Here is a 25,912-nt window from a genome sequence, read left to right on the forward strand (position 1 = left end):
TTCTTCTTCTTCTTCTTCTTCTTCTTCTTCTTCTTCTTCTTCTTCTTCTTTAGTTTATTTATTTTTTGACAGAGAGAGAGAGGCAGAGAGAATCCCAAGCAGGCTCCACACCGTCAGCGCAGAGCCCATGAGATCAGCTCACGAACCGTGAGATCATGACCTAAGTCGAAATCAAGAGTAGGACACTTAACTGACTGAGCCACCCAGGCGCCCCTCACATTACTTCTTAATCTCACTAGGATGTGGAGAGAAATCATCACAATCTTACATGTCCTTGAGTCTGTGGCTGATTAAGCGTCAATGGGGATAGATTATATAAAATCTATCCCAGTACGTAATGTGGAGAAGCTTGTCCAGAAGGGGCAATCAAGTGGCAGGGACATCTGCCACTGTATATAAGACCTCAAGGAAACCTAAACTTTCTAGGTTTCAGCCTGGGCAACTATAATATGCTGAGCTTGGGTTATGTGGTTTCAAGGTTGCGTCTAGCTGAAATGTTTCTGTTTGCTCACTTGGCGAGCTCAAGGCTTGTCTCAGCACTTTGAGTTGTAAAGCTTTCCTTGAATTCCTAGCTCACAGAATGCTGAGCCGGAGGGGACATAGAAATGACCTGGGGTATCATTCTAGTCTTACAGATGAGGAAACTGGGACTCAGAGAGTAAGGCCCCCCTCCCTTTGTAGCACAGAGCTGGCTTGGGGCTGAGCTAAAACCAAAACCAGGTGTTCTGAGTCTTAGGTCAGTGCTCTTTCCATTATACCACATTGCCTCTTCCACACAAATGGGGCTATCACTCTGAAGAACTAAATGTAAGAATAGCACAGCAAGCCTTGAGGGACACTGACACCCTAATCATGTTATTGAATAACTACACAATTAAATAAGTCCAATGGCTCTGACTGTTGGAAGTACTATTTTGAAAGACTCTTACATTTCTAGTCACCTAGAAAGATTCATTATTTTTAGAATGTAGGGATAGCTAGAGGGTGGGGGCTGGCATGCTCCGTGAGTCCTTTCTCAGAGACGTGACTAGTTCATTTCTGAGCTTTGCATTTTAGAACCCTCAAGAAGCTCTGAGTTTCCACTCACCCAGTTACCAAGTTCATACATTGTAACCACAGACTCTAACAGTTGATCTGCGACTTCTCTGACTTTATGCTACCCTGTGGTCAAATATTTTCATTCCTGGTGAAAGAAGGAAATGATTTCATATTGACTAACAAAAGTCAACATGGGAATGTACTAATCATGTGCATGATCACAAGATGTACATAGCACATATGAGTAACTGAGAAGTAACGAATCAAGTCAAGCTGCTTTGTTAGATGGCAGACACATTACAAGTTAGCACAGTAAGGAAGTGGTGTCCTGTTCCGTGTGTCTGTCCAGCGGCTCTGGCTCAGGTGAAAATCCAGAGTCTCACCCTCCTTGGTCCGAGCCTTCCATGGAAGCTGCTCTATCTGCCATTAGAGCAGAGAGAGGGACCTTAGGGTCCACTTTTGACGAAAAAGCTTATGCAGGATTTACTCTGAGAACACTATTGTACTTCAGTTATTTTGGTGAAAAAAATGTACTTCCCTCATTAATTTGAAGAAACATCAGTTGTGAAAATTATTTTTAAAAGACTGGCTTTAGTTGTAAAAAGAGGACAGAAAACAATTTAACTTGGTTATTTTTTCGGTTTTAGTGAGAGATGTAAACCACTTAAGTCGGGCTCCTTAAAAATTAAGAAAAGGTCCACAAAGCATTCAATATTGAAAAAAGTCTTAATCACACATGATCTTTTAGTTTCAGTTGATGGTCAGTTGATGTAGAGAGGAAGGCTAGAATGAAACAACAATCACAGAAGTGGGAGAGAATAGATGGAGACACAAGCACCCAGACAAAAATGGAGAAAGATACAAGCAGCAAGAGAAAGAAAGAGGAGGAGGACCAGAAGGGGATTCGAAACGAACAGCTTCATGGGACTCCGAGAAAGGAGCACAGGGCCTGTAAGCACGAGCTGTCCGTGGCTTTCATCAGCATTTGGCTGAAGCCTTACTCTCCACCTGGAGTACCAGCTCCACGAACACGGGGACCATGAGGCTCTCGCTTACCATGGTTTCGCCAGTGCCCAACCCAGACATGGTCAACATAGGAAGAATTAGTGAATGAATGGATGGACAAAACAACAGGTGAAGAAAGAGAGTGTAGGGAGAGGGAGTCCCGGCCCCGGGACACCTGTGATAGGATTTGTTCGAAGGTGGCTTCACAGAGTCTCACCTATGTTCTCTAAAGATGTTCTGCAGTCTGCTAAGCCTCGGAGCAATGGTGTGCTTCTGTTTCGGAAACTTTCTGGAAGTTGGTGCTTCCACCATCCCGACCCTGGGTATCGCCATGTCAGCTGGGACCTTCTCGCTCCAGGCCCACCCGTCTGAGGCTGTCCAGCCCTCTGGCCCATCAGCTGCCCCGTCCCCTGCCCTGAAACCCTGTCATGGTACACACCACCTCTCGCATCCCAGGATGCCGCCTTCTTGGCTCTCCCAAGGCCGCCCCTTGTCTTTTAGCCCACTTGGTGGCAGCTGCCTCTTTCCCCAACCCCTCCGTACTGAGGGCCCTGCAAGAGGGTCAGCAGACTAGGTTTCCCTTCACTGAGAAGCCATCACATCTTCACCTTCACGTGAAAATGTCCTTTTTCAAGCCTTTCCCGTCACTGCCTTCTAGTAGCTCCTGGTCACATCTGGGACCAGAGTTTGGCCCTTGGCCACCCACAGCCTCTTCATCCACCCAACTAGTGACCTCCTTCAGGATGACCTCAGGGACTTTGCACACAATTCATCCTAAGGATCAGCCCCTGCAAATCCAGCAATTTCAAAAAAATGTAGTAAAATACACATAATATAAAATTTACCAGTTTAACCCTTTTAAGCATACAGTTTTACAGCATTAAGTACATTCCCATTGCTATGCAACTGTCACTATGTCCCTCTGCAGAGAATTTGCATCTTCCCCAACTAAAACTCTATATCCATTAAATCCTAACTCCCCCAGTTTGCTGATACTCTAGCAGGTTTAAAGCACTCTCATCCTAAAATCTTCATTTCCTGAAGTCGTTCTACATTCAGAATCTTTTTAAAAAAATTTTTTTTCATGTTTATTTATTTTTGAGACAGAGAGAGACAGAGCATGAACGGGGGAGGGTCAGAGAGAGAAGGAGACACAGAATCCAAAGCAGGCTCCAGGCTCTGAGCTGTCAGCACAGAGCCCAATGCGGGGCTCGAACTCACAGACTGTGAGATCATGACCTGAGCCGAAGTCAGACGCTTAACCGACTGAGCCACCCAGGCGCCCCTACATTCAGAATCTTAAATGTTATCGTTCCACCTTCTGTCTTGCCAAGAGAGCTGCCTCGTGGCAGACAGGTCTGGGTTGGGGTCCCAGCTAAGCCATTTGCTAACCTCAGTTTCCTCATCTATAAAGCTCCAACAGTAGATGATACTGCAGAGAATATAGATATTAAATAATAAGAGAACTGAAGTTAAGGGGATTGTTGAAAGGACTGAGTGCTTATAGAGCAGTTGGGCCCAGGTCCGTTCTTCTCCATCCTGCCTACCAGGCCACACACTGATGTCCCTCACTCCAGCCAGCCCCTCGCTGACATTTATAGCTTCCCTATAACTTTGTCTTTCTGATACTGGACACACCATCCTGTATCAGTCTGGCTCTCTGCCTCAGATGCACATCCACCCGGGCTGTTGGTAAACAATGGTTTTTGTGGGGGTCACAGTCTGCTAGGCCATCCATCCTGCCCTACAAGCACGGAATGGGCCTGCATTTGGCTCTTCTTCCTGTTTCCCACAATAGCTACTCCAAACCTTTCCCCTTCGGGCCATCTTCCTACCCCGCCACTACTCCAGGTGTTATCGTTCATCTTCTTTGTCTCCAGTGACCAGGGTTCTTAAACTATGGTCCACACAGGAATCCTGCACATCCCCAGAGGTTCTGATTTGGAAAGAGGTAGTGGGATTGAAATCTGCGATGTTAACAAGCAACCCCAGAGGATTTTGATGTGCATAATGCACAGTCTCCTTTTCACGGAAGCCTATCCTAAGCCAGAAGCCCCTTGGAGCAGACATATTGTCTTATCTGATTTTCACCTCTAAATCCTGGGCGATAGATAGATGTTGGAAGGATCGCTTGAATGAATGAATTTGGCTGTCACTGTGCGCTCCAGTATGTTACCATTCTCCTTTGAAATGCTAATTAGCTACAGCTGTGTAAATTCAGTTTAAAACTTTTCGATATGTTTATCTTTAATTTTTTATCTGTCCTTTCATTATATTGGGGGTAGGGAACTATAAAGAACTTGCTGTTTTCCCAGTAGTGACAACAGCTACAAAGTGGTAGACGAGACTGAAACAGAAGGGCAGAGATAAGTTGAACCTTTCCTCAGGCGGGGAAAGTACTTTTTTGACCCTCATTCTAGTGATTGGCCAGGCAGAAGTCCTGGCAGCCACTGAGGTGGGCTTTTCTAAAGTGGAAGTGATCTTAAGCAGGAAGATCACTGCCAGGGATGTTGGGAGAAGGTTACCTGGAGAAACAGGTAGGTGAATCACAATGCAGGTTGGCATACCCAGTTGGTGGCGGAAAGAAAGGCTCACCTGGCTTCAGATCCTAGCTCGGCCATTGCCTAGCTCGCCCAATGGGTGTTAAATTGTTGGGGCGGCTCATCTGTAAAGTGGGGACAAATATGATTTACCTTGCAAGCTCTTTTGAGCATTGAAAAGTGTAATCTAAGTAATGCACAGTGATTCTATGACGTTAAGCAAGCGAGTTGTCAAGAGAGCTGGGCATCTGGTTAACTACTCGTTTCTGCAGCAGTAGAGGGCTGCACACATACTCACACCCCTACACCCAGTCTGCCTAGAAAAACAGAAGTGGTACCAGCTATTGCCCTCTGGGGAAGTGTAACTCTGAAACCTCATCCTCACTGTAATAAAATGTTTCCAGAGGGAGCAGACAGAACAACCCAGGGCCATGCCCTTCCACTTCCCTCTTGCCTGAGTGGAGCTCAGAGCCCGTCTTGGGGAAGTTGGGGGTAAACCAGTTCAGCATGGGTGGCTGGAACCGAAACATTTCTTTTACCACCCTCCTATCCTGCCGCCCCTCTCTCTCCTGTGCCGGGGGAGGAGAAACAGCTTATGCCTACAGTACCCACACGTACTTGGATCTGTTGTCCTCAGTCTCCTGACCCTACCTCATCATTCGTCAGGATTCACTGAATGCCCTCTGGGATCGGGGTGCTGTTCTAAATGCTTTATCTGGGACCTTTGTGGGAGCCTGTAGGAAGTTGGAGCCAATATTTAAAATCTTCCCCCAGCTCATGAAAACCAATGTTTAACCCTCACTTCATTCCCACCAGCAGGCCTGGCCAGAAAGAGTAACTTTTGCTTTGAATACTAAGAAACTTTGATCTAAATGTTAATACTGGGGCGCCTGGGTGGCTCAGTTGGTTAAGCATCTGACTCTTGGTTTCACCTACTGTCATGATCTCATGGTTTCAGGAGTTTGAGCCCCACGCCTGGCTCCACGCTGACAGTGCAGAGCCTGCTCGGGATTCTCTGTCTCCCTCTCTCTCTGCCCCTCCCTTACTGGTGCTGTCTCCATGTCTCTCAAAATAAATAAATAAACTTAAAAAAATAAATGTTAACACTAATGAACACCTATAAACCTTCTTTACAGAACTGTAGGCTCCCTTCCATCACTCCCTTGTTCTTGAACACGTATTTGCTTTTAGGAGAAGAATTTAGACTGGTTTCCTCGGATGCGAGCCATGTCCCTCGTGAGCAATGAAGGTGACAGCGAGCAAAATGAGATTCGGAACCTGCAGGAGAAGTTGGAATCCACCATGAGTCTGGTCAAACAGCTGTCTGGTCAGCTAGCAGAGCTCAAGGAGCAGGTCAGTGTGCTCAGGGAGCCGGGGCTAGAGCTGGGTGGGCTCGAATCATTCACCACCATTGAGTGAAGGGCAGTGAGGGGAGTGTGGGGAGACCTGGACACTCCTGGGGGCCAGATTGTTATTCACAGGGAACTGTAAATTCCAACGAAGAACCCTCACACTGTGCTGTATGAACCACATCCCCGCAAGTAGAGGCTTCCATTTGTCCCATTACCACCTGTGTGCCCCTTCTGCACCCACGGAAGTGGGGGAGAGGAGTAAACGCCAAAGTACAAGGGCCTCTTTGCACTTTTTGATAGAAACTGGTATTTTGTGCCATCCTAGCCATTACTAAATACATCAGAACAGCAGATCATCTTCAGAATCTGTCATTTCAATGCTATAATCAACCCTTTCATCGTGTAAAATTATTAGTGGTAGTAAAAATACTATCAAAAGTAACTGTGGTAGCTATTAAAAAGACTAGGCTGACGGTGATGATTGTCTGACAAGCAAAGAGCCGCTCTAAAAGAACCATGGTTCCTGTTTTTAACCACAGAGAGGGGTTTGCTTATTTTCTGCTTGTGGAAATTCACTTAAAAAAAAAAACATTTTCCCTTTTTTAAAGGTAAATAGATTCTATATGATGCCAGACACAGACTGTAGGTGCTTGGGAAATTTACCCCCAAGTTGTGCAGCCCACCAGCGCTGGGGAAAAGTGAGAAAATGAGCTGAACACACTCTCTCTTTTCCCCCAGATGACAGAACAAAGGAAGAATAAGCAGAGACTGGGCTTTCTCGGATCAAACACACCCCATGTGAATCATCACATGCCACCACACTGATACCATGGGGGGGAAGCCGTGACTAGCCTTTCATCAGTGTCCTGCCTGATCACTGAATAAAGAACTGAGATGGAGGGGAGTGAACAGTGCCTATTGTTGAAAGTTAAAAACAACCAAGTGCCAAGATGTGGAGTGGTTTAGCTCTGAGAACAATTTATAACTGTTTTCATGGTTGAGGAGACCAAACTTAAAAGCTAGAAAGCACACATCACGCATTCTTAATGTAACTCCAAGTAGCTTGCTCACATGGAAGCAGAGGGGACGGGAGGCAGGGTGGAAAGGGGGGGGGGTGTGGCGCAGAGAGAAGAATTACCTTTTGCTAAATCAACGAGGGAGGCTGTTTTGTCTTAAATACTGACTGCAACCTTCATCATGGTTGGTTGGGACTTCTTTCTTTTAATCATGGCATAGAAGCTAGTGATACAGGTATTCAGACTCTGGGGGCTGCATTTTACTAAGGAAAATAATGGAAAAGATTAAAAATGAGGGTTGCAAAGAAAAATGTTAATGCTTCCAAACCGTAGCTGTCACGGGGCTATTCTCTTATCTATCACATACGACACAATGTATTTACAGCTCCACGAACATCGTGCTTTGGAGCTTCCGCCCCTCATGCTGACAGCACAACTGAGATGTGGTTGCTTTCTCCGAGATTCGGAGGGGCTCTGTCGATGTAGAGCACAAAAGGGGATTTTCATATAACCTGCTCAAAATGTGTTTTACGTCATGTATAGTGTAAGCTTTTTAAAGACTGGGGGAAGTAAAAGCTGACAGGAAGCCCCAGGGAGGAATTTTTGTGAACCTATGTATGCTATTAAAATATACTGAGAATAATAAATGAAAGTGCTTAAAGGTGACAGGGAATATTGAGAAACTTATGACGGTCACATTTCCTTTTATAAATAAGGAGTAAAAGCTTTTGATTCATGTTTGCTGTGCTTAAGGAACTGAGTGGTTTTATTTATCCTATTTCTGCAGTTAGGAAAAAAAAAAACTAAGAAATTTATTGAATGCCCAAGAAAATGCAGCATTTCAATTGCACGTTTTAAACTGTATCAGTAAGAGCTTTTCAACATGTAGAAAGATAATAATCTCTTTCCCAAATTGTTTCTATGTTAAATTATGCAACCAGGATTTGTGGAGAGAGAAAATAACCTGCCATGCTTGTAATATTTTTTGAGACTGTACATTTAGAATGTTAAAGCAAACTGCCGGTAATGAAAGCACAGGACACCAGACTCTGGGAGATGCTTTGCAAATTGATCTCTGGTCCCTGCCCCCATAGGAACAAACAATTCTCTCCAGAGTCTGTAAACTCTCAAGTTTTTACCGCCAAGGTTTAAGGTCTGGATGGGGTTTGCTATGACCATTTTGAAGCCTTTGAATGGTTGTCATTTAAACTATTGGCTCTTAAAATTCTCAAATCATGGTCTGGGTAGATCATAAAGGATTCCTGAACCAATCCTTCTTCCACAATGTTAAAATGTAGATTTGGAGAGAAGCTGTTGAAACCCAGAGCAGCAATTTTTTAGCTGAATCTACTGGTACCTCCCATCCCTCACCCCAGTACTTCCTCATGTTAAGAGTTCTTTACTGTGACACCATAGTATTTTCCCTTACCAGTCACTGAAGGACCATGATCCAAAAATACCAAGAAATTAGGATATCTATCTGCATGCAGCACAGAACTTTGAGCCTAGTAGGCATTCAACAGGTGTATGAGAAATTCCACTGACGCTCAATTACCCTTAATTCTTTATTAAAACTTTAAACTATATCACATACTTGACTTTTTTAAATGGCGTCACCAAAGCCAAAGTAGACCAAAGCAGCCATTGTTTTAATCCAACACCATCATTGTTATAACAGTATTAAATGAAAGTACACTTTAAAATATTTTAATGAGACAGTGTGCAGGTGGGGAGAAGTGGAGAAAATTGGTAAGGATTGACCATACTCTGGTGTGGAAACCCATCTCTTTTTGAACACAAAAAAAAATATTTTTGATGTCCGAACATCAGGAGAATAGATTAATTTGTACAGATGAGAGCAACCTGTTTTTCATGTGATGAACTATCTCTTCTTTTCTGGGACCGTGATAGGTCTTTTTTATAGTGAATAAATCATTGGGTAGATAACTGCCATCAACAAATGGCCTAAGGTCTCCAAACAGTGTTAGTGGCAGCTCACCATTTCACAGATCTTTTCCCATGGGGAGTATCCAAAAGAGATTGCAACTAACAAGACTCTTGTTCAAAATTGAAATATTTCTCAGTTGTGTTTTCTCTCCTGCCTAAAATCTTGGAGATTGTAGAGCAAAAGAAATAAAAACAAGCAAACAAAGAAGGCACTTTCCAGGCTCTTAAAGTCATGATGTTGCGAGAAGATAACGGGAAACTTGACATTTGGTAGAAGTTTATATTTGTTATGTATATGTTTGTTAATGCAACTGGAATATTTGACCTAGGCAAGTATCAGTTAACATTTTAATATTTATATAGTGACATTAAAATGAACACAATAATCGTTGATTTTGATGTTAAGGGAAATGTTTTTCTCTTTAGTTATTAAAATGCATATTAGTTTAAAAAGATCAATTTCTTCTGAATATAATTTTTATTTCAAAAGGACTTTATTCCCTTGCATGCTACATTGTGAGGCCCAAGAGTTTAGTGAAAGTATGTTTCCTAAGTTATAATATCATTTTAGGTAAGAAAATGTTTGTATCATATAAGACTATAATATTAATAAATAAATTATATACATGTAAAAATTATTTTTTCTACCCCTTGAGAAAGTTCATTTAGAAAGGGCGTATTTTCTTGCTTATTGAAATTCCTCTGTTGATGACAAAGATACAGTTTCTAGTAGTTTATTGATTATATCAGGAAGATATTTTGTTCAAGTCACAACTAATCAGGTGTGCATTTCCATATTCTCAGCTCACAATGCATTGTTTTGATCTCTTTTTATAGTTGTTTTATTATCCTATAGTTGTTTTATAGTTGTTTATTACATACTAGGGTTGAGCTGAGTGGAGAGGTTTGTGGTCTTAAGATTTGGTCAGGGAAGGTGGAGATGGATCTTCACTATAATCAGGGAAAAGGAGTAAATGATAGATAATAGGAAGAAAAGGGTTGGCCCTGGAGCCCGGGGGGGCGGGGGAGGGGAAAGTAAGTAAATATTGTACAGGCATAATGATATAACAGATTACAGGCTCAAGAGATCACACTTAAACATGCATGGAACAATGCTTGGTGGAAAAGCAGCTGTTAAGAGGCATAGTCCCTCAGCTGTTCTTAAACTGTTACAGAATAGCGAATCGACATATTCTGACCCACAGACCAGCTCCAATACATAAGACACATGATACCCTTCGAAACAGAGTGGAGCGAAAACACGGAGCCAGGCAAGTCCCTAAAACGCATGACATTATGGGGTGTACACCATTTGTAGCGAGTGGGGAGGCTACGGTGAACTCTCTTTGCAAAATTTGACAACCATTTCCAGTATTTAGAAAATGCCCGAGGCCATTTGAAGCCCTCTGGTCACTCATTGGCTATCTCTAAAATAATTGTTGGTAAAACCATAGCATTTAGTAGAAGAAAACACAATGCCAAAACCAAGCAGGGGAGCTAATGTGCGTGGGAAACTGGAGAAACCGGAAAACAAAACCAACTGTCATCTCTGAACTGGAGTGTTTTCATGGACTTGAATAGTTTATAAAATTATCGTACCAGTACTTCTCATATCATCACCAATAGACTTTTTTCCTGCTGTAGAGTATTACTATTTCTGCCTCAAGTAGTATGATTCTAATAGACTATGTCAAGAGCAGATAAGTATAATTTATAAATTATTATTAATAAATGGGATTTATACAACTTTTTTGTGTGTGACACTTTAAATGCTTTTTTTTTCCATTTCTTACCGTTTTCCTAAATAATGTATCAGTATGAAAGTCATTATTATTGCTGTTTTACATAGCGAGACATGAAGGGCAAAAAATTGGGTGAGTTGAACCACACTGCACTAATCCAAATGGAACATTTTGCCCAACATTTGTTGGGAGTTGGCTAAATCCCCAACTGGCCAACAACTACCGGCATACGTATACTGAGTCTGGTGCCTCTGAGATGGGCTCAGTGGACACAGGCTGTTCAGTCATCTAGCATTTCCTGGTGCTTCGCAATGATAGTTCCCCTCAGAAGAGAACGAAGCATGCAACTGCTGAAATCAAAATGAGTTGCATGAATCACATGCAAACCGTGAATGGAATTCTTTGCTCATGTGGGCATTTTCCAGTATGCCACAGCTCCTTGAAGCAGTGTGGCAAGAATTGTTTTGTTTTGCTTGGAATCAGAGGAAAGGTTGGGGGAAGGGACTTGGACAATGAGTTCCTCTTCCAGTAAGAATAATTGGCACGAAGGGCAGGAGTTTGCCTGTGGAGGGAGCGTGATGGACGTCTACAAGTCACCCTGCCTTTGGTCAGCCACGGTGCTTTGAGGAAGTCCTGGGAAAGCGTCATCTTCTTGACACAACTGTAGGCCAGAAGTCTGTGTACCTTAGCCTCCCTTCTGTCTTTTCTCAATAGCAGAGCTGCTGGGACATTATATGGAATCGGCCACATGACAAAGAAACACAGAAACCCAACTTTATGCAAGTAGAAAATTTATAGGAACAGAGATTAGTCGTTGAGCACAGTTGGACTCAATTCAACAGAAATTTCTCCTTTTTCTTTTTCTTCTTACACTTCAATGTGGATTTCCCCTAGGATAGCCTGTTCCCCTTTAATGCTGGTCCTGGGGATAAAGTCACCTCCTGAGAGAATTATCTCCTCACAGCTGTGGAAACGTGGATACAGGTGTGGATTTCTTTTGCAATCCACTGCAACACATCCCTCCAAAGTCCCACCCCTACCGCCACCCCATCACATCTATTTGCTTAGGAAAAAGTGCCTGAGCTGCTCCCTGTTCTAATAACTGCTTTTAGTTTGAGTTTATAATTGTCTTCACTTTGGACAATTGTATCTGCCTTTCTATATGCCATAACCTGGTACTTCTTTTTCAACGTGGATAAAATGTTTCTTCGTGATCCTGCTCTTCTTGGCAGTATATTGAAATAAAAATTCTGTAAACATAATAGCTTAGAGTTAGGCCCTACTTTGTAAAAAAAAAAATTAATATACTTCATATCAATTACAGTTTTTATCAGAGAAGCAAAACCATCATGACTGAGATTTATTTTAGGGATTTGGCCTCATGCAGTTGTAGTGAAGAACTCTACAGAAGGCTGGTTCTTTTGCATCCAGTCGTGAGTCTGAAGTCACTAAGTCAGTAGGGCTGGCAGTCAAAAAGAAAAGCTGGGTATGAAGCAGAAAAAGAACAAGGACAAACTGGAAGCCACGGAACAAACTAAAATTTGCATCTCGCTCTTGCCACCAAACTCCATAGCCCATGTGACCGAAAAAGAAGTTGGCATTCTTCACATTGGAGCTGTGTGTGCATGTGACCCAGGACTCAGAGAAGCTGAAGGAGTCTGATGGGGGCTGGAGAGGTGTGGACTGGCTGTTGCCACACACCAGCAAGGTGTGCCAGGAGATCAGGCTGTTCCTCTTCCTTCTGAACTTGAGGGCTGTTGCTTCACTTCATCTACCACATCTTGTGAAAGAATTTCCTGAGTTCAAAATCAACCTGTAATCCTATGAGAAAGGGAATTCTGGGAAACATAGTTCCAGCCAAGCTAGATTGACACAGTATATAGCCACCCCACTGGAATAGACCAAGAGTGATGTTCCTTTTCTACTGAACACATATTAGACACATTCCCAGCACCAATTGCAGTTGAGCGGGAAATACATGAGTAGTCCTGACCAATGGATTGTGAGTGATTGACAAGCTGAGGCAGTAAAAAAATCCCAGCACAACTTCCAGTTCCCTCCTCACCACATCAATTATGGAAACCAAAATGGAAGCAGCCTGACTCCCTGAGTCACCTCTTTGAAGGGAACTACCCTGAAGAGCCTTGACGGGCAGAGCAGAACTGGTGTGAATGAGAAATCAACTTTCGTGTGTTAAGCCATTGAAATTAAAGGAGTTTTGGTTGTTAAATAACTAATGTGGGTATGTGTGATTCTTACTGCAGCATAACCCAGACTACCTAATACAGATATATGTAGTATATATGCATTTTTGGCACCAGAAAATACACTTTGGGATGTACCCAGGAAAAATATAAAGGAACATCTATATATACAAAATAGTCATCATATCATTATTTATAATTCAAAAATTATATTCAGTCCAAAGTCCAGTAATTTGGGTGTGTAAAAATTTATACTTCACGCGGTCTGTGAGTTCGAGCCCCGCGTTGGGCTCTGGGCTGATGGCTCAGAGCCTGGAGCCTGTTTCCGATTCTGTGTCTCCCTCTCTCTCTGCCCCTCCCCCGTTCATGCTCTGTCTCTCTCTGTCCCAAAAATAAATAAACGTTGAAAAAAAAAATTAAAAAAAAAAATTTATACTTCAGTCATAGAATGGAATGTTATGAAATCTATGAGAAGTATGTAAACTGAGGCAATGTTGTAAAACAGGATAAACTTTAAAATATTTTTTAATGTTTAGTTATTTTTGAGAGAGAGACAGAGCATGAGTGGGAGAGGAGCACAGAGAGAGGGAGACACAGAATCCAAAGGAGGCTCCAGGCTCTGAGCTGTCAGCACAGAGCCCGACATGGGGCTCAAACCCATGAACCATGAGATCACGACCTGAGCCGAAGCCGGACGCTTAACCGACTGAGCCACCCAGGCACCCCAAAACAGGATAAACTTTAAAAATAGCTACAAATTATATGTACACCATCAACTATATAAAAACATGTTTCTCAAAAAGGCATGAACAAAATATACTATAATGATATTTGTTTTAAAATAATTATATGATTATACATTATTTTCCTTTGCCTTTATTTTCTAAGTTTTTAAAACTGCTTTTATAGTTTAATAATTTTTTAAAAGGAAATAAAAGTCGTATGATATCCAGCAAGTTTTCCCAAACTCATTTAAAAATTTTTATAAGATAACTGGAATTGTAGATGAAGTGAATACCATCACCACCACTTATATTGATTTCATAAAGACATTTAAGAAAAGTTGCATGAACTTGTTATGATGAGCACTGGGTGTTGTATGTAAGTAATGACTCACTGAATTCTACTCCCGAAACCAATATTACACTGTATGTTAACTAACTGGAATTTAAATAAAAATTTGAAAAGTTGCATGATATTCCTGTAGATGAGGTAGAAAAATATGTCCTAGAAGAGAGTAGGGTTCTACAAATCCCCTATGCAAGTGAATGATTTTACTTAATGTGAGGTTAGAGTAAAATATCCTTGGTTTATTTAGGATGTCAGCCCTTGGCCTTTTCTTTACCAACATTTATTCAATGTCTGGAATAAAGAAATAGATGGCAAAATTATAAAATGTGGAGACGACATAAAGTTGGGGAGTAGAGTGAACATGATGGATGACAGTAACAATAATGTCAGAAAACTGTTACAATGAACAAAGCTATTCTGATGAACTTTAACTCGGATACATGTAAAGTTTAACTCCAAAAAGCTCAGGTGAATAAATATATGATAGAGTAGACAATCATTCATGTAAAAACAAAACCATCCATGAAATTCTGAATAACATCTAGCTTCACATTCATATATTAATTTACTTCAATGTATGTTTATTTAGTGCTTACTATATTTAAGGACAATTGCCAGAGTCCAGACAAGATATGATGAGGGTTTTATCTCAAAGAGTAAGCACTGGAAGTCGAAAGAGGGGTTGGTTATAATATTCAAAAGGGAAAATCTACAGAATTTTGGTGCTTAGTTGGGTGAAGAATGAGGAAAAAAGGAGGAATCCAGAATGATTCCTTGGCTTTAGGCTTGATGAATGGGAAAACAGTGATGTTGTCCATTGAGATAGGAAATACTAGAGGAGTAGGCTGTAGGAGAGTATAAGATGAGTTCATTATTGGACATACTAAGTTTTAGTTCTTTGAGACATCAGGAAAAAAGATTTGTTAGATAGTTGGATATAGAGGTTTAGGGTCCATGAAAGAAATCAAGGCTAGAGAGAAAAGATCTAAAAGTCATCAAGGCAGCCATACATGGAGGTGAGAGAAAAGGAATAAATGAATGCTAAAAGACTGTAGACATTAAGAAGAGAAGATCAAAGATACATTCCCAAAGAAAATCAAGCAAGTGAAGCTAAAAAAAAAAAAAAAAAAAAAAAAAAAAGAAAAAAATCAGCAAGTGTAAGAACAAAGAGAAATGAGGTTTCAGAAGTCAAGGGAGGAGTTTCAAAACTCCTCAAGAGAGGAACTTCCTAACAAATGTGCTCATATCCTCTCAGAGCCTCATCTATCCCTTCCTAACTTTCTACTCATAAACATATAAAAAGTAGAGGGTAACACCACACCCAATAATATAATATAAAAACAAAATACCATAATCATACAGAAACTAGGTAACTTAATACCATTACTAAAGCTAAGAAAAGTCTAGTAAGGAATTTTTCTACCTGCATCTGGGCCACGGGTTAGGCATTCCAATCTCAGAATCAGTCTGTTGACAGCCTAGCGTAAGAAACTAGGAGAAAAATTTGACATGCTCTCACAGCTTGTCTCTAATTCCATCTTCATCTGAGGAAGAGGTGACCATCCCCTTTTACAGGAGAACTGTGTTCTGAGTCAGTCAGTTCTTATGTCAACCTTCTATTCCCTTCCATACTCCCCAAATCTTCTTATTCTACCTCTAGAGGTAAACTTCTTGTTTATGACACTGCAAGAAATAGAATGAGGTGGCTGAGAAGTGAGGTTCATCTTGGCACATCTAGTCAGTGGAGGAAAAGTGGTATGAGCCTGGACAGGAAGGTTGATGGCAGTAATGCTTACTGGACGTTGTGGTTCTCCACATATATTAAATAAGAAAGAATGCACTGCATCTGACTCTAGAATCGGTGCAGAAGGAAAGCATTTCTGCTTCTTCAAGGATTGTTTTCTGGACAGTGCAATTTGGGCTGCCAGCTATGCACATCAACGTGCTCAGGCCAGAGAAGTAGAGTGGGAGTAAAGAAAATGACCTTCTATCAAAAGGAACTCATCCTCTCATTCTTCCAGCATTACTGACTGGAGGGCATCTAGGAAGATAACACATAGCATCGGCTCAGTGTAGCACGGAAGGCCCCAAGCAACCATGTCTCAGTCACGCTCTCAAGTCAACCTTCACATTGTAGAGATATAGCTGAATGCTGAACTAGAAAGATGCCAGGGAGCCTCCCCTGCATCTGAACTTTTAAATTTAGCTACGTGAAGAACTACGAATAAGTATAAGGTCAGGATATTTGAAATGAGAAGCATTTTGCCATCATCAGTTCAGATTTGCTTCCTAATTGTAGGCTTCAATGTTCTGGCTTCAAGATTTATGATAATATACCTGTGGGGTTTTTTTTTTTCCTTAACAGTTTCAATATTGTTCTAATGGTTTGACACATACACTGTGGCATGTCCCTTATGTTGGCTTAAAGCAATACAGCAATATTGTGTGTAGACACACAGATAGATAAACACACGTAACAAGTGTACTATACTACAAACTGTTGAGACTAACTTGGCACCATGCTCAATTTTATTTCTCTCGTGTCTCCTTTAAAGACCCTGGGCTGGCTCAGTGAATGAGCTATGGGGGCAGCCAATCCAACGGTGTGATGGCTGAGTCTGTGAAGGCTGTACTTATTGCTGAGTGGCCGGACTCCACTGTCTCCTGATTAGAAATGCCTGCTTTCATTAGTCACTTCTTTAAATTAATAATACTTTTGCTGTGTGTGGAGAATGGAGGGATAAAGTAGTGGACGCATGACTTCAGAACACGCCCTGTAAAAAAGCACTGATTGGAAGAGAAAACGGACTGTGGCATTCTAACATTTTCCCATTAGGTCATCATATTGGCTAAAGGTCAGTGACACATCCCTAAGTGAATTAATACATTGATTGCCAACTTTGTGCCTAATACCGTACTCTAGGTAGAGAGTGGCAGGCAGGAATGAAGAAATAAAAATAAAAAGACATGATCTGTCTTAAAAGAACTTGACAGTCACCAGGGGATAATGCTACATAGACAACTGCAAAGCCAGGTGGTAAGTGTGACAAGAGAAGTAGACTGTGGAGCCCAGAAGAAGGATCATGGAGGAGAAAGGAGAGTTTGCAGAGGGAGATTCACATTTCAACTAATACTACTAGCGGCTAACATTCCCGAGCGTGCACTAAAGGTCAGTAAAAGCTGCACATGTATTAAATCATTTAATCCTCATACAACCCTATGAAGTAAGTATTATAACAATCTCTACTTTAAAGAGGATGAAGACAAAGCACAGGGAAGTCAAGCAACTTGCCAAAAGTTCCACAGCCTATAAGATCTCAACCTAGACAGTCTGCTTCTGAAATCCATACTCTTAACCCACACGCAACCATGTGCACTGATAAACAAATAGGAGATCTAGGACAAATAATGTTCCAGGAGAGATGTAGTGTTGTGGTTTAATAGTTAAAGAAAGATAGAAACAAGAGAGGTAGACATGGGAAGAAAGCTAGGCAGCTCTCAGAAGATGAAGATCCAGGAAAAATGCTTGAAGGATAGGAGGTAGTGCTTCTTCATACATTTATTGATCCATCAGGCATCTGCCAGGGTCAGATACTGTTGCAGGCACTGAGCGAGGCGCTGGAGATACAACAGTAAATCAAACACCGACGCTGTTCTTACAAAGCTCACGTTTCAGGAGTAAGACAGTCCAGAATGTATTTGAGTCCAATGTAGCACATACTATGGTCAAAGTACAGAGGGTGCCATGGGAGCTTAAAAGAAGAAGGTCCAAAGTGTTGAGATGGCACAGAAAAAAATGACATTTGAACATTTGAATGGGAAGTTAGAAATGGTCAAGAAAGGAATCAGGGAGAACGGGAATTCAAAGTTACAGGCAGTGTACAGGCAAACAGAGAGAAAAGAAGAAAAAAATGAACCGTGTTCATGGAATAGCCAAAGTCACAATGGCTGGTATGTCATGGGGGAGTAGTAAGAGTCTGGTTATGAAACTGTTCCATGTTGCTAAACTAGGGAAAAAATGGGGGGGGGCAGGGACAGGTAGCAAAAGCTTCTATTTAGGAAGCAGAACATGATCATGTTTAGTTTGGGGAATATAACTAGAGGCAGAGTGAGGATGCATTGGAGAAGAAGAAGCTATAGACACGAAGGTCAGTTCAGTTAGGAGAACCGAAGGCCTGTACCAGGGCGGTTAGCAGTCTGACAAAGAAGTGTGGCCAGACCCGAGAGATGCCCGTGAGGTAAGGGTCCGGGATTTTAGACCAACAAGGGGAGAATTATTGAGGATCGGATCATCTTAAGGTTCTAATTTGAGAAAAAGGGTAGATGTCCATTAGCCGAGAATTCATAACAGTGGATACGTTCGTGATCTGTTGAGTTTGAGGAATCTGCACGGCACCTAGAGGAATATTATCATAGACTCTATAATTGCTGAGGCAAAACGATATCATCATTGTGATTGCCTAACACTTTATTTTCAGTACCAGATAGCTTTACTGTAAAGACACTAGTAATGGATAGTAAATATTCAGCAACCGAATCAGTTTGCTGAACATTATAAATGAAGAGGCAATCATCCCCATGTACTATGAATTCAGTTAGAAACACTCAAAACTTGTATCAAGTTTTACAGTGCTTTGACATCTTATTTTTTTTTAATTTTTTAAATTAGTTTTATTTATTTTTTTGAGAGGCAGAGAGAGACAGAGCGCGTGTGGGGGAAGGGCAGAGAGGGAGACACAGAATGGAAGCAGGCTCCAGGCTCTGAGCTGTCAGCACAGAGCCTGACCCGGGGCCTGAACTCACGAACCCGTGAGATCATGACCTGAGCCGAAGTCGGACGCTCAACCGACTGAGCCACCCAGGCACCCCGACATATCTTATTTTTAAACCTGCCCCCTGCCCCAATAATCCTAAAGGTCTGTATTTAATATTTGTCCAAGGCAATATTGAATATCCTTCCAATTTTACCGATGAGGAATCGAAGTCAGTTGCCTTAATGATCACCCAGCAAGAAGCAGAGCGAAGACTGAACCACCTTCTTCTACCTTTTCCTATGGAAAAGATCATCTTCATGAGCCTGCAAATCTCACTAAAGTCAAAACTGCTCTTATTAATTCTTGTGATCTTGATGCTTATCACAATGCCCAGCGTACAATAGCATTGAATCACTGGATTTATTCATTTGTGGAGGGGTGCCACACATCTACCCTGCCAGAATTCTTTACTTTGATAAATAACATGACTACATTCCGGAGTAAATATTTTCATGGAAATGAAAAATTAAAGGTATTAGTTAAGCAGGCGTTACTTCATGTGAAGTAGCTTGGGGGAGTGGGCAGATTCCATTAGCTAAAATAATGCATATGGGAGAATTAATGCTTTAAAGAGCATGTATTAAAAAAAGTATTTCCATGCAAACTAATTAATTTCTCCACCTGCTGGCATGAAGTCCCTTTCCTGAAACCCACCTAAACAAGTGTCTTCATTGCTTACTTTCCAAGGGTGCGTGTCTACACATCAGCTCTCCTTGCTTCCTCTGCCTGCTTCTATTTTATTATGTGACATTTTCATTGAGCTATTGAAATTGGATGTGTCAGACATATTAAAAGCAATGGCAGTTGTGGTAAGTGAGTTGATATATTTTAAAATAAACCAAGAGGGCCATGTAGATGTCAGGGGAATAAATTGCTCTGTTTAGCAACAAGTGATTTATTTAACTACTCTCGACGGGGTCCGAGGGATGCCAAGCTGCATACGTTTTGGGAAAAGCTGAGCTATTTTCTCAGAAATCTCTCATGTGGGACCAAAATAAAAGCAGGAGAAGTTTATGAGAAAATTAATTAAATTCTTGATTTGGGAATGACCCTAAGGAATGGATTTTATTTCCCATGTGCTACAAGATCGACCTCTTAGCATTTCTGAAGGTGCGACACGTTCTAGAAGCATCAGGTGTTAGCACTGACCCAGACTTCACGGGCTTCCCTCAAACCACAGCCGCAGTGTTTTTCCCTCACTTGCCTGGGAGGGCAAAGCGTGGGGTTTCTAACCAAGCGCATGGCGAGCGAAAAGGCACAAGTCTGGGATTTCACTCTTTCTTGCTCTCACCTTCAGCCTTGCTAGACACAAGGTAACCCATCTACATGCATTGATTAGAATCTAAAGTTGCAAAACTACAGCGGCCTCTAAAAGCACCACAAGGGTCCAGATTTGCATCCCGGTTCTGCCGCTTACTCTCGGGGAGACCGGGAACAGGGTTCTGGTCTTTCTGTTCCTCGTGTTTCTCATTCACAGATGCAGACAAGGAACAGTACCCATCACATAAAATTGATGTGACGTTATGAGTTACGACAACTGAGAGAGGGCGAGCCGTAATTGTTTCTTCTCCTCTCTTGATCATTTCCTCTCAATTGGTTCATTCCCCTCAGTGTACACACAGACTGTCATAGCTTCCTTGAACAAGAATCCTTGATGCGACACCCTCCTCTGGTTTTGACCTTATTCATTTTCTCCCACGTACATCAAACTCCTGTGGGGGGAGAAAATGTGCATTTGCTCTTTGATCCACCCCAGGCAGACATTTATCTCTGTGATTCCAGTGAAACTGTTCATCAAAATCATCAGTGACCTCCATCTTGTCTAATCTGAAGGGCAATTCTAAAGGTCCCTCTCATGGGACACAACTTTTCAGCAGCATTAGACCCATTCTCCACTCCTTCATTCTGAAACACGGCTCTTTCTTGGTTCTGTCCCTCCTGCATACGCCCGACTTTCTTAGACTCCTTTTGCAGGCGCTTCTTCACTGGAGAACCCTGAGATTCAGCCACTGAGCTCTTCTCTCCTTTTTCTAGACTCCTCAGATGATTTCAACTAGTCTCACGCTAGCTACAGCTGTAGATTTAGATACACTCCTAAATCGATACCTCCAGTCCCATTTCCCCTGGAATCCCCTGAACTCCAACTCATATTTCATGTTTCCACTTGGATGAATAATAGGCCTCTCTTAACATAGTCAACCCTTATTGTTGCTGAATTCCATATTTGCGAATTTGCCTATTTGCTAACATTGATTTGTGACACCCAAATCAACACCCCTGGTACTTTCACAGTCATTTGCAGATGTGCGAAGAGCTGCAAAAAACACATTCTAGCTGAGGTTGAACGTGACAACACACTGCCTTCTTGTTTCAGCTCTTATAAGCAAGCATCCTTTTGTGATCTATTTAATGCTACCTTCTTCGCATTTTTGCGCTTTTTGATGGTGGCTTCACTGTTTAAAATGGTTCTGAAGCATTGCCTCAAAGTGCTGTCTAGGGTTCCTCAGTGCAAGAAGGCTGCAATGTGCCTTATGGAGAAAATATGTGTGTTAGGTAAGTTTCATTCAGACATGAATTCTAATGCTGTTGGCCATGAGTTCAATGGCAATGAGTGAACAATATATATTAAGTAAGGTGTCATTAAAGCATATGTAAAGCAGATCATGTATTGATCAGTTGACAAAAAAAAAAAAAAATTGCCACCAGGGGCTCATGGGAAGCTCACCCTGTATTTCCCCTAGGAGTATTGGTTCAGTATTCACTGATGCAGTGTTCATGGTGACATTATAGGACATAACTCTTGTGAATAATGAGAGTTGACTATATATCCAAAACTTAACAGTGAATCCCTCTCATCCCATTCCTTTTTTTTTTTTTTAATTCTTTTTTAATGTTTATTTATTTTTGAGAGGCAGAGAGAGAGCACGCGTGAGCAGGGGAGGGACAGACAGAGAGGGAGACACAGAATCCAAAGCAGGCTCTAGGCTCTGAGCTTCCAATGCAGAGCCCGATATGGGGCTCAAACTTGCCAACTGTGAGATCATGACCTGAGCAGAAGTCGTAAGTTTAACCGACTGAGCGGCCCAGACACCCCTAACCCCATTCTTATGTCAGAAAACTTCATTCTTCCGGTTGCTCGGGACAGTTTCCTTCGTTACCGGTTCCTCTTACCTCCCACGTGCATTACATCAGCCGGTCCTTTTGTATCTTCCTTTGAAATTGCTCCACCTCTTACACCCTTACTGCTTGAAGCCAGGTGCAAACCATGGTCACGCTAACAATAACAGTAGAGACCTTATTGGCTATCTTGATCCCATCTACGGCCACGCCCACCCCCAAACCCACAGATACGTTATATCATGTCACTCTGCTGACACTCCGCCCATGGCTTCTCACCTTATTCAGAGCAATAGCCAAAATCCTCACCATGGCCTTCGGCTACACTGTTTTCTTTGCTGACCCTGTAACACATCACGATGTGTCTCAGCTCAAAGTCTTGCACTTGCTCTCTTCTCTATTCCAAGCATTTATCCTGCAAGAATTCACATGGCTCACTTCCCCACTGTCTTTGTGTCTGTCCTCAGTTTACAAGAGAAAGCTCCACTAGGGACTCCTTATAAAATTGCACATCCCTTATTCCCTATCCCCTTATCTTGCCTTATTTTTCATCATGAGTTAGTATCCAATGTATTCTATATCTGCTTGTTTCCTCTCAATAGAATGTAAACTTTTTGAGGGCAAGGTGAGGACATTATCTGTTATGTTCACTGCCATTTCCCCAGTGCCTGAAACAGTACCTGACACAAAGTACATGCTAAATAAAGTTTATCAGTAATCTGATTGAGTCTTCTATTTCTTTTACGTGAAATGGAGATAATATTACCCCTATTTCACACTGTGATGTATCTGTAACAATGTTAAAATTTATTTTAGACTGCCTTTTCTGCTTACTCCCATGCCTCTGGGCCATCTTCAACAAGTCCGCTCAGAGAAGGCACATGCTCACTGTTGACCTAAGCAAGGCAAATGATGCACTATATCCCAAAGCCTGATATCAAGAATGTTGAGATTACCTACTGCCCCTGCCTCTTGGCTTTGGTAAGGGGGATTAAGAATGACTGAGTTGCTTTAGAAAATATCATCTTGAAAGCTGTATAGGGGATGAGCTTTGTCTCATAAATTGCCTGTTTTCTTTCCCATATGAATTATGGAGGAAACAACTTTCTTCTCAAAGGAAGATGTGCCATTTGAAAAAATTTTTTCCCATGCAGGATGCACCACAGTGAGATCACCATCCAGCCAACCGTGGTAATGTGACTCAGGAAATTCATGCAGATTGAATGCTTGAAAACATTAACTGCATGATTCCCAGGTGTAGGGCCCTTACCAAGGTTGTTTGCTTAATTTTGAAAGAAATGTTTCCCTGGGAACATACTTCCTGGTGAACAGGGTCACCTGTTGCTTAATATATATTAGATACAGAGTAAACCACGGGCTCCTGTAGGGGAATTAGCTGCTTAGGCAAACTCACTCTTCAGTCTTAATCAGCAAGCCAGAATTTCAGGGCAGAGTCAGGGCTGGAAGCCACGTGCATTGGAGATCTAAGAAACCACCCACAGAGCCATCATTCTTCCAGGCTCAGTCTCCTTAAACAAAAATCCCACTCTGTTCCCAGGCCAATGAGCCTCTAGGGCTGGAATTGCTCAAGCCGTGGTTCTCAGGCTTGTCACTATATTTGCTTCATAGGTATGCACGTAGGTTGGCCTGATACACAACAGTCCAAGTTAATAGAGACCTGGGAAATTGATATTTATTGCAAAATGAACACATGGTCGTTGCAAAAATTTCAGAGCACACAGGAAGAATCATGAATTAAAGAGGGACTCACAATTCTAAGAGTCAGACACTAAACACTCTTAACAATTTAGTGTATATCCTTCTAGTCACTTGTCTGTACGTGTAGAAGTATATGTAGTTTTAAAAAAGTCAGATTATTCTAACAACGTTGTTTAATAATTCTTTTCTACTTACTAGGCTATTGAGGACATTTTCCAGATCATTATTCTGTCACAGTGATTTTTTTTTGAATGGTTGTCTAGCCTTCCAACATATGAATGTGCTGTATTTTATTTTAAAACACTGTACAGTTTAAAATTTAGATAATTTCCATTTTTCAATATTAAAAATACCTGTGTGATGAACTTTGTTGACTATACATAGTGAAGTGTATCTCTGATTATTTTCGAAGAATAAATTCACTCAAGTGAAATCATACGACCAAAAAGCATGAATATTTCTAAGCCTTCAAAAAGTTTTTGCCAATTTATATTCCTACTTGCAGACCGTGAAAGGGTCTCTCTTCCAGAGGTGGCTTTTAGATGTGGCTATTCTGGGAGTCTCTCTTAGGGTCTCCTGCCCCCGAGACAGCTAACCTGCACCCCCAGAAGCTGCCCCAGGGCAGCCGTGTGCAGAAAGCTGTCTCTGCGCCTCAGGGCCTTCCGGGCCACGTTTACTCATCTCTACAGCTGGGCCAGCTGAAGCATGTGGAGGTCAGGTGATGTGTGTGGGGTCATGCAGCCAGTGGTGACTCAGCCAAATCGGCTCCAGCTCCTGAACCTTGCTCAGATCACAAGGCTGAAAGCACTCACTTCCCTGAGGCCCATTATTCCCAAATCATTAAAAGAGGCCACTTACACTTGAGTTTGTGGGTGTTAAGTTCTGGAATGAGTGGTTCAGCCCCATGACTTTGCTAATTGGTGACACTAAATGCTATATAATCCTGCCATCTTTTTCCTTTTTGTAACGAATCAGATAATGATTTATAGAGTTTTCCTTCACAACATAATTTGCAATGAAACTATGTAATGGATGTATCCAGGTGTCTGAGATTTTCAGACTCAGATAATTGCTGAACCGGATCAAAACAAAAATCCTAATTCATTATGACTTATACATAAAGTCCAAGCTATAAAAACAAACAAATGAACAAAACGCTGGTGACCCAGATGAAGGCTTCTTGTCTACATCATCCATTATTCAACAAACTGAATTAAAGTCAAGGGACCCAGAATCAGCCAACCTAATAAGACTGAGTCTCTGCAGGTGTTCGGGCCAATATGGTGAATGACTATAGCTGTTCCATGATGGGTCTGTGCTTCCAGTGGTTCACTATCCCTGGATTACTCCCTGGAATGGTGCCTATGAATTCAGTGCCCTCCTTGGACATTGTGTTTTGTTCTGACACTTAGCCACACATAGTAGGAGTTAAAGCTCAGATGCCCTCTTAGGTACCACTACCACTTGCACTTGCACAAGTGGAAAGAGAAAGGCGTAGAGCACTGAGCCATCCACACAATGGGGGGATGACTCCTGGCTCTTTCCCTAGGAGGGTAGATCACTTACATCCTTTGCATTAACAGATGAGCTTAATGTATTATTATGTGTATAATGTATTAAAATAAAATAAACACACTGAAGCTGTACTATAACTGCCACGTTTACTTAGCTACATGTATAAATACACAAACATGCACCCCTGCTGACCCCAAACTGGGATCCAGGGGGTTGTTTATAGAACCAGGAACCAGGAACTCCTTTCATGAGTTTGGGTTTCAGGAAGGCTTTGGCTCTTACCCAAAGGATGATGATGGCATTTGGTGAGGAATTCCTGAGACAGAGAGCAAGCTGGGAGGGATGAGGACAGTGGAGGGTTGGCATGGTATTTGGTTCCTTCAGGAGCTTTGAGAGTGCTTTTGAGCCCTGAAGACAAGAGGGATTCCAGTCACTTCTACTCAGCACTGCTCTGACATTATGGAGGTCGGTAGATTTGGGACTCTGAGCTTGGACCATGGTGACACTCATGACAGATCCTGCTCGCAATGGTATGAGGTTCCTTCAAAGGGTGTTGAGAATAGAGAACACTAAATGGGGGAGGGGCAAGAAAAAGAACTGGGCAAAACCCACATGCGGTTGTATCCAATAGACTGACCCCAGTTCCTGTGAAAGAACTTTGGGGACTCACAGAAATCTTAGGGTCAGAGAGATTTTAAAAAGGCCTGGAGGGTAGGTTAGGGCCAGAAACAGGAAGCCTAGTAATAAATGCTAATGTATTCATCATACCAAAGCCCTCCATTTTAATGCACCAATCCTTTATTGCTTGGTATTAAGATGGTTTCCAGTTTTT

The 25,912-nt window shown here is 41.9% G+C and overlaps 1 protein-coding gene across 4 annotated transcripts in view; it reads left to right on the forward strand.

The window, feature by feature from the left end:
• ITPR2 (inositol 1,4,5-trisphosphate receptor type 2) overlaps nucleotides 1–10,648 on the forward strand; it is a 509,643-nt gene extending 498,995 nt beyond the window's left edge. For all 4 annotated transcript variants that reach the window (XM_040488604.1, XM_040488605.1, XM_040488607.1 and 1 more), the window contains 2 exons: nucleotides 5,775–5,936; nucleotides 6,674–10,648. In XM_040488604.1, the coding sequence (XP_040344538.1) occupies nucleotides 5,775–5,936; nucleotides 6,674–6,760 (249 nt within the window). In that variant the 3' untranslated portion in view covers nucleotides 6,761–10,648. The remainder of the gene's footprint in view (nucleotides 1–5,774; nucleotides 5,937–6,673) is intronic.
• The last annotated feature ends 15,264 nt before the right edge of the window (nucleotides 10,649–25,912 follow it).

Source organism: Herpailurus yagouaroundi, unplaced genomic scaffold, assembly GCF_014898765.1.
Source record: "Herpailurus yagouaroundi ecotype Mexico unplaced genomic scaffold, PumYag 166, whole genome shotgun sequence".
Lineage (NCBI taxonomy): Eukaryota > Metazoa > Chordata > Mammalia > Carnivora > Felidae > Herpailurus > Herpailurus yagouaroundi.